The sequence below is a fragment of the Eucalyptus grandis genome, chromosome 5 (assembly GCF_016545825.1).
Source record: "Eucalyptus grandis isolate ANBG69807.140 chromosome 5, ASM1654582v1, whole genome shotgun sequence".
Taxonomy (NCBI): Eukaryota; Viridiplantae; Streptophyta; class Magnoliopsida; order Myrtales; family Myrtaceae; genus Eucalyptus; species Eucalyptus grandis.
The window spans coordinates 58724544-58734538 of record NC_052616.1 but is presented as its reverse complement, the minus strand read 5'-3'; the positions used below and the strand labels follow the sequence as shown (position 1 = coordinate 58734538).

Here is a 9995-nt window from a genome sequence, read left to right as displayed (position 1 = left end):
CGGGGCATCCTATTTGGAGATGTAATTACGAGATGATGCCGTTTTGAAATGTTATAGGGACAAAATGACATCGTTTTAATATATCATGGACGACATAGTTAAATAAACCACCACATAATAGAGAGAAAATTAATAAATAAAATCATGTCATGTCATCCTTTTCTATCCATCAATTTGGACGGAGCTAAGGCAAGAACTTAATTGCACCAGTATTATATTGCATTATCCGAAAGTTCTAGTACACAATTACACTTCTGGGACAAGTTTTATGAATTTTGGTGCACTTTTCCTAGATATTTATTGCACTATTACATTCTCTTACTCAATGACACATATATCATTTACATACAAATATTTGCTTTCCTCTCGATTTACTCCTCTTTTCAGAGAAAGTAATTCTTAATTCTTTCACATAATTTCTGCGTTTCCCTCTTGCAAACAATTAACAGAAATACATTCCTTCAACAATTATATCCTTGCTCCATATTTCCTTACCTCTTGATTTTTTTTTTCCAACCCCAAACACCGACTGTGACATCCCGATTTTCCGATTCTATTTTCAATAAATTGAGACGGGCATTTCGTTGGCACGCATATAGTTCTTTTCCTTGAGTTGGCCACTCATGTGGAAACTAGTCTATCGGGTGAAGCTGTTAAGAGTTTCTAATGCATCAGACTCGAGAATTTGACCAAGAAGCGATCTTTCGACCGAGCTAATCTGCAAGGGTCATTACGGCACAATTAAAAATCAATTAGAGATCGGAGATAGGTCGACTCGACAGAGGCATGTGATCAGGTGTGGGTGATTCCACCAGATCACACAATTCTTGTCGATAGGCACTGGACCGACTTTTCTATCGATTGGGTACCCTGTGTTTGTATTTGAAACCTTGAGATTACCCCGACAACCGAAAGTCGCCAATGTTTCAAAGATGTACATTGTGGCTTGAGATGATCAATCACAGGTCAAATGCATAAAAATCTCTAAAGGCTACCCGGTAGGTTGGGCCGCACTAGTATCGTGCCAAAGTGAAATTAACCGTGGAATTGAGATCGAATTCAGAAATTGGAAGTCAGGGTGTGTCACAAATCATTTTAGGAATATTAACTCACCTTTGGAAGATTTTTCATGCAAGCCGAGTGTTTCGGCAAATTAATCAGAGAATGGCCAATTTCGCTCGAGAAATTAGTGGGCCCGTCTTTGGTCACGCTTTTGGGACTTAAGTTGGTTCTATGGACAAGTGAAGATGTGAATTGAAGTGTGGTGACATGGGATCAATTTTATGGACTTCAATTTGGACTCAATTGGAAGTGGAATTGAAGAAATTGTTGCACAAAGTTTTAGGCCCCGGCGGAAAATGAAATTGGACCCATTGAAGAATGTTGTGGGATATGAGATAGTGGAAGATGACATCACGCGGGTGATGTCATGCTGATTGAAGCCAAGCGAATGGGGTGTTGACAAGTGGCAAGAGCCCATTGGCCCTCATAAAGTGGGGTTTTTCCCTCTCACCTATCAACATCATCTTGTTCCTTTGGACTTGGGAAGAGAGAGAGAGAGGGAAGAGGGGGAGCTGCTCGTTCGAACCAGCCAGCCGACCGGACGCCGCCTCCTTCGCTGCTCGTCGCTCGCCGCCGGTGCCGTCGTCGCCGCCGCCGTTCGCGCGCCACCGCGCGCCCGCTCACCGTCGCCCTCTCTCCTCCATCTTCTTCTTCTTGCTGCCGAGATCTCGAGATCTGGTCGGACGCCAGCGAAGCGCAGCCAACGTCGCCTGAAGCCGTCGCATGCCTCCGCCTGTCCCCGTTCGCCGCTGCCGTGCGTCGCCGTCGCTGCCCGTCCGCCCGCGCTCGCCCGCGCTTGGCCGACGCCCAGCCGCCTCCGCCCCTGTTCGCGCGTTCCACGAGCTGCCGGAGCTCGTCTCCGCCGCCGAAGGGTCGCCGAAGCTGCCGCCAATCACCACCCGAGTTGCCGCCGTCCATCTCCGCCCCGGTTTCGCGCCTCACCAGCCACCGATCCGCTCCTTCTCGGCCCCAAACAGAAGCTAGAAAAATGGGTATGGCAGCGGGTGTTTGGCTCAAGCCGCCTTCTCGAGCTCGGATGCTCGGCCCGCCTTGAGGAAAGTCGATCCTCGCGTCGCCCTCGTTGTTTTGGTTCGCTCGGCTCGTTAATCCGGTGAGTTTAACTCACTAAACCTTGATTAGACGGTTAATGATGCCCTAAGTGTGCTTAGCCTAAGTTGAGTAAGCTTAGGTGGTTAAATTAGTTTATTTGGTTGATGATTAGATTATGGTGTTTAATTAAGTTAAAGTGTGTTTAGTTTAAAGTTAAGTATGTTTATTTTAATATAAAACCTTGATGTGACATAATAGGGTTTTACTTTTGAATTATTTAATGATTTCGAATTCTGGAATTTATAATATTATATTATATTCCGAAATTATTAAAATATTATTATAAAAAAAATGGAAAAATTATTTGACCCCGATTGCTTAGAATTTCGTGCCAATCGCTGTGCATTCGGATTTCGAAATTGATGGTTGGATATTATAGATTGAGCGTGGATCGTGAAATATATGGATATTATTAAATTCTGAAAATTAGTTTGGAACCTTATTCTCCCATAATTTCGTGCCAATCGCTGCTGTGTATTTAGAATTTGAATTTGATGATTGATTGTGGCAAATGGAGTGTGATTGTGATAAATAGGGATTCTTTATAAAATCCTAAGTGTAGAAATTGATGGGAGATTGGCTGTGATTGATCACCTATGAGAGGTCGTGCCTAATAAGGCCGTGATGTACCACCTAGGAAAGGTCGTGCCCAGTGAGGCCGTGATGTACCACCTAGGAAAGGTCGTGCCCAGTGAGGCCGTGATGTACCACCTAGGAAAGGTCGTGCCCAGTGAGGCCATGATGTACCACCTAGGAAAGGTCGTGCCCAAGGAGGCCGTGATGTACCACCTAGGAAAGGTCGTGCCCAAAGGTGAGGCCGTGATGAACCACCTATGAGAGGTCGTGCCTGGAGGTCGTGATGTACCACCTAGGAGAGGTCGTGCCCAGTGAGGCCGTGATGGACCACCTAATTAAAGGTCGTGCCGAGTGGGGCCGTGATTGCCACTGATTGTTGAACCTTCCTATAGGGCCGGGATTGAGAGCAATGATTGATTTGCTAGAATGACATGTAATCGGCCGAGTCGATTGATCGCTGAGACGATCCAAGTGGTTGAATTGTTTGATAATGTGATTGTGCCATGGTTGTTTGGTTATCATAATTGTACGTGGTTGATTTATATAAATTGTGCTAACCTCGCAGATGAAGGCCGAGGCGAGGTAAGTCCTCGTGTGATGTGGCTAGGCCACCCGGGGCGTATTTTCTTTCTAATAGGGGTTTAGGGGGTTGAACTTGCTGAGACATCGTCTCATCCCAGTTATGGGATTAAAATTTCAGGTCCCTGGTGGACAGAGCGACCAGATAGCTTTGGTTGGCCTTGAGGAGTTGCAGAGGTGAAGTCATAAGATTGGAGAACGTGTCCGACTTGTAGGTCGTAGGACAATTCATTTTTAAGAGCCGGTCTTTTGTAGACTTTTGGCCGTAAACCTCTGTTTGTAATTCTTAAATGAATTAGGGAAGTGTTATGTTGTGGTTTTGCTTCCTGCTTTTCCATCCCGTGTTTTATTGTCAAGGGTTTTATAATACGTTCCGCTTGCGCATTAATAAATGTATGGGGTCGGCGACACTACCTGGGAAGGTCGCATTTGCATGACCATGGTGGGATGTTGGCGCGCTCGAGGTTTGGGGCGTGACACCGATAGTCTGCAAGACTTTGGTCATGTGGGAGGCTTCCTCCCATGTCCCAATTGACGAGTCTTCTACGCAATTTAAAGTGGCTGCCGCGGCACGTCAGTCGTCCTATGGGGTGACCCATCTGGGAATTGAGTGCACATGGAAGAAAAACGCTTCCGCTTTTGTTTCTTTCTTTCTACGTCTCTATTCGCTAACTCGACTAACAACAGTTCCTTTTCCCATTGACTTTACTGCCAGATGGCGTACTGCTATGATAATTGCATGTGCAGTGAAGTTGCTCATCGAGGGTTTCAATTTGTGGTGTATGATCCCAGCAACAACATTGGCCCTAAAATTAATATGTCGCCTGAGGGTTCGAGCTAGTTTCGCTCTCTCCTCTCTCTTTTGTTGATTTTGTTTGTATTTTATTGCTTTTGTTTTTTTACCTTTTATTCTCTCTCAATTTAGATTTATGAGCTCCCTTTTCCCGATCTAGTTCTTGATTTAAGAGGTTGAACTCTCCTGATCTAACTCTAGATTTGGGAGTTTAATAAATATACTTTTGGGGATTCGATACTCTTCTACTTTGTTTGTGTACAGGTTCTCTACTTTCAGCTTCAATGATGATCACAAGAGTTTTGACGTCTCGTTGAATCATGAAGATTTGTTCCTCCATATGTTAGATCTATGTTTGTTTAACCTATTTTGGTAGTCTTCGTATGGTGGTGGTGTAGAGAAAGCCAAACTTAGGTGCGCACTGCCAACTGGCAACGTTGTGGTTATTGGAGAAAGAATTTCTAGCACATGTTCATCACTAACAAAGACACGGAATGCAATGATCAGTCGCCGATTATTTTGCTTGATAGATCCATTCTTGTTGAACAAGTGTGTGCTTAACTTTGTTGATGCTCCGTTGATCTTCCTTGTTTACTAGATTTGGCTTTGCTTTTTAGTATTCTTGCTCTATCTCGATTTGCTTTGTCATAAAAACTATGTACTTATTATTTATCTTTTGAACAATAAATATAAATTTCTTTAGACAAAAAGAAAAAATCCCTTCTAACCTCTTATAATATTTTCTGTCTCTTTCCGTCCATTAAAATAAGATTAGATACACTTTTAAAAAATCATCTTCTGTCCTAATTTCTCCTAACAAACGCTAATGATTAGAAGAGAGGAATTATCGTAATTATTGGAAGAATAATCAAAGGATTGTATTGGTTTTATCTCATGCTCCGTAATCTAGAGAACTAGTCTTGCCATTTTCTTTTTTTTTTCCTTTCAAATTTGAGTATTAGGGACTATGATGTTGGTCTTAAAACCATTTCAAACAATTCATAATAAATTTCCTGCGCAATAAATTTAATTTACATTTTCTATTTACAATGAACAAGTTGAGGTGTTAAAATATATTTCAAATATACGCCCATTTAACCAAATCCAATCCTTAAAAGAGAAGTAGAAAGTGGACTTTGGTACGTGATCTTGGCAGAAGTACATAAAGAGAACATATTATGTTATAGAAGTCATATTTTTAACTCAAACTCTGACAATATTAATGTTCGATGAAAAAACATAATTTGCTATCGATTTGTTATGTCATTGGTTTGATTGAATAAATATTGGCTTTAAGCCAGCCAAACAAATATGCAAGAAACTTGGTTTTGTTTGGGGTGGTTTTGTGTTGTTTGTTGGATACCCCTCCTCTCCGTTTAGTTGTGGTCACTGTTTGGCTGTTTGCTCTTTTTGCTGGTTGTTTTTCTTCTCCTCTTCTGCTTTTCCTTCCTTTTCTCAGCACCCTCCACTCGGGTTGACTTCTATGTCACCTTGAGTGTAAATTTTGGTGTCGGGTTCCCTTGCCATACAGCTGTATAGCTTATTGGTTTAAAGTCAATATATATCTTACCTTCTATCAAAAAAAAAAAAACAAATATGCAAGAAACTTAATATTTATGTATTTTCGTAGTTTATATTTCCAATATCAAACGAGAAAGGACAAGCACCTGCATACATCCATAACAATTAATTAAAACCAAACAGTGCCAGGACATGTGGCATGAATCCTTGGACCTATTGGATTTTGTAAGAGCAAGTTGTTCTGGCTGTTCTTGTCTTTTCACATGAAGTGTAAGGCAACTATTTGTGAGCATCCTTAACTTTCAACATTCTACGAGTCTGGATCTGATCCCAAGCCGATGAAGCCAGATAACTCCTTACTAATCTAGAGGAACAATTAAAACACAAGCATGTGATGATAAATAAAAAAAAAACCATGACAAACACAAAAATTAAAGTGGAGGGCACGCTGAGCTCCTGTTTTTCAAGGCTACCGTGGATATGGCTCGGTCATAGAAGTCTCGTTTTTCGAGATCGGGTTCGACTTGCTGCTTGATCTCTCAATCATAGATACCCTCGAATTGTAATCCTGCATGGATGACATATCAGATTCTATGCCACCATGCATAAAGAATGCAGGTCTCAAGGGCACTTGGAGAGTGACTGAATGGCTGTTAAGCATGAGAAGGACCGATCTCATTGTTGGCCGGCGAGCCAAGTTTTCTTGGACACATAGTAGACCAATGTGGATGCACCTTTCAATTTCGATACTTGAACCAGAAGTTATAGGGGGATCGATAATGTTTGATATTGATCCTTCTTTCCAATTCTTCCAAACCTAGAAACATTTGACAAACATTGAGCAGATGAATCTCTAGAATATTATCCAAAATGAGAAGGTATAATCATATACTCACACAACTTATAAGGACCTCTGAGTCATCGCCCATACGAAAAAGATTGTTCCTCTGACCACTAACAATCTCCAAAACTAGCACTCCGAAACTATACACATCTGACTTGACTGAGAAGTTTCCATGCATCGCATATTCCGGTGCCATATATCCGCTGTGCATCACAATAAGTCCATATATTAGCTCTATAGTATGCCTTTGTTCTTTTGGTAAGCATTAACTCCAGGATGTTGATGCACTTACTAGGTCCCCACGATTCGGTTTGTCTCGGCTTGAGTTTGGTTCAAATCGAACATCCTCGCCATACCAAAATCTGATATCTTAGGATTCATATCCGAGTCCAATAAAATGTTACTGGCTTTGAGGTCTCGGTGGATGATACGAAGTCGAGAGTCTTCATGTAGGTAAAGCAGCCCTCGAGCGACACCCATTATTATCTTGTGACGCTTATCCCAAAATAGATTCGCACGCTTCACAGGATCTACATTTTGGCAAAATCATGTTCCATGAGATGTCCCTTATTCAATTCGTGAGGATCTAATTTTATGAATGAAACCCAAGAAACATACCGATTATGATCTGATCCAGGCTCGAATTGGGCAGAAATTCGTAAATGAGAAGTCGTTCGATTCCTTCTAGACAGAAACCTAAGAGCCTGACTAAGTTCCTATGTTGTAGCCTAGCTAGTAACATGACCTCGTTCTTGAATTCTACTTCACCTTGGCTGGAATTACTGGACAGTCGTTTCACTGCGATGTCCAGTCCGTTGGAGAGCCGGCCCTAAATTTTCATCAAAGTAGGTCCATGTGAGTATTGATTGGTACATTGAAGCATTTCAAAGAGAATCAGATTGATGTCATCTGTGACCATTTTGTTGCTTAAATTCTGAATACAAGAGACTGGAGGATGCTTTGTTAATTATTACCATGTAAACAGCACCAAAACCGCCTTGTCCAAGCTTTCGGGAATCAGAGAAGTTATCCGTTGCTGCTCTGATAGTGCCGAAATCAAATTGCAGTGACTCCACCGTGCTAATTTCATCCTCAACTTCACCTAGAGAGAGCATCATTTTCTTTTCATGGTTTTCTTAATGAAAGTTTCACAAACTTTTAGCATATATAATTGCACCAGCATTCGACTTGCTATTTTGGCCTCCATAATCAGCCAATTGTAACTATGGACAATGAGAAATGTGTACATGGAGATGTACGAGCAGTACGCATGAAAGGTAAAGATGGAAGTATCAATTCCATGTTTCGAAATTCTCAACTTGCGTAGCTCTTGCTATTTTTCTGGTGCAAATGCCGTAGTAATTGGTCAACTTCATTATTTTCGTGATCTTTTTAACCTCCTATCAGTTGATGTTCAAATGCCAAAATGCAAAAACTCACCTTCAACTCTTTCTCCGCGCTGCTGCTTCTTCCTTTTCTCTATCAAGAGTATGAGAATGCCGATAAGAAGTCCTGCAGAAAAACTTGTGGCGGCCGCAATGATCACGGTCCTCGTCGAATTGCCCTTTCCACCTGCAAGAGCAATTTTTTATCATTGCTCACTGATTACTAAGTAATACACTGAAGAAATTATTAGAGCGGCAATCTGAATGCGGAAACGAAACGCATGTTGCAAACATATAACAAGAAGACAGTACGCACCACAGGTTACGATGTGAAATATACATCACGCCATTCTTCGGTAACTCAAGGTAAAGTTATTCGGATTTCTTGATTTCGTCAAGCAAAGATTCTTTCACTGTTAAAAAAAACTTTCTGCGTTGATGCGAAACATCAAATTGGTGGTGATGAATGATGAGAAGCAACGAATATCTGCTATTATTAAATTAAATATCTCGTGACAGCTTGAGAGCTATGAATGTCATAAGTTGTGATTCAATGAAGTGACTAGGATAGTTGACTATTAGCCATGTGGATGCGTTAAAGATAAAGACATGGACTCATACCCATTTTTGCTGAATAAATGGACCGAACCATACCTTCTATTTTGCAAAAAAGCAAATATCCAATGCGGACAAAAAATAGTGTGGTCTATAGATCATATATCGATCCAAAAAGAAATTGCATGGTAAATAGAGCATGTAGATTTATCTCAATTGAACGATTAACGGTGTGAATCTCAAGTGGAATCCACATAATTGATAATTTAGATGATCGTAATCCACTTGGATTGTAGAAAAAGAAAAACACAAACCCCGTGTACCTAACTCCAAAACAAGAGCCAATGTACCTGGTCGTGGAGGCGGTGGTGGAGGCAATTGCGGAAGTGGCTCGCCGATGGGGTTGAGGAACCGATAACTGGTCTCATACCGGAACTGGCAACTCGGCGCCCTGTAATTCACTCCTATCCTCCCGGCACAGCAGCCCGTGAGCCTTGAGATGATTTTCACCAGGCAGTCAATGCACCGCTGCTCCGTCAAGTCCGGTGTGCACTGCACCATTGCATAGATCACGTCGAACCCTGCTGAGGTGTTCCCTGCCGCATACTTCCTCAGTGAGCCGCCACCCGCGGCCTCGCCCTGCAGCCTACCTAGCAGCGTTGTCAGTGCCGCGTTGTACGTGTCCGGGCTCGAGACGTTATTCGGGTTGTACAACCAGTAGTCGGGGTCGACCACAACTTCGCCAAAGATTGAGGCGTTTTTGTACCGAAGGGTGCAGTTCCCGCTGTAGAGCACTGCCTCCTTCTGGAGGGGGCAGAGGCGGCGGATGTCAGAGGCTGAGGCATCGAGGCAGGCGCGGCAGCTCTCGCCAGTAAAGTCGCCGCGGCAGGAGCCAATGACAAAGATGGTTTGGGAGGCGCCGGAGACGGCAGAGGAGGCGTTGAAGAAGCCGTACTTGAGGGGCAAGGAGTTGGTGGTGGATATGGAGGAGAGGAGGGTGGCTAGGGTGGTTTCGTAGGTGCTGTTCGCGGTGAAGTTGCCGGTGGTGGCACAGATCGCGTGTGGCGAGAAATCTTGGGCGTTAATGGCGGAAGCAAACACGAGAAGAAGCAAGAGACGGAGATTTGGAGAATCCATTTTTCTTAGGTTTTCTTTTTTTGGTCGTTTCGGGTCTTTCTTTGATTAATGTCGAAAGGCATACTTTCGTCCACAACTTCTACTCTTGCAGAGGGCTGTGACATGTTTTATTTTCATACTAAAGATTGTGGAAATCTATTTCGTCCACAACTTTTATGACATGTTTTATTTTCATACTAAAGATTGTGGAAATCTATTTCGTCCACAACTTTTACTCTTGGATGGAACCTAAGCAAGTCCTTAAAAGACTCATGGAGGAAACGGGTGGGAGAACTGCCTTGGGGTGAGAGACCCCACGCTGTTCTCCTATTCCCTCTTTGTCGGGAAAATAAAAATAGACAGAGAATTAGGGGGCCTTACGATGGTAAAGGTAAACACCACATCGGGACTTCGGTTCGTTACTACCGGATAGGCAGGTATAGTAGCCTCCCGT

The 9995-nt window shown here is 42.7% G+C and overlaps 1 protein-coding gene across 1 annotated transcript; it reads right to left on the bottom strand.

Annotated features, from left to right (window-relative positions):
• Positions 1-6110: 6110 nt before the first annotated feature.
• LOC104447065 (putative receptor-like protein kinase At4g00960) lies at positions 6111-9562 on the bottom strand. The gene is made up of 7 exons (XM_039313982.1): positions 8776-9562; positions 7926-8072; positions 7460-7587; positions 7104-7314; positions 6778-7015; positions 6553-6688; positions 6111-6458 (listed from the first exon to the last, which is right to left on the bottom strand). Exons 1-7 carry the CDS (start codon positions 9560-9562, stop codon positions 6111-6113), a joined length of 1995 nt encoding a protein of 664 aa, XP_039169916.1.
• Between the last annotated feature and the right edge of the window lie 433 nt (positions 9563-9995).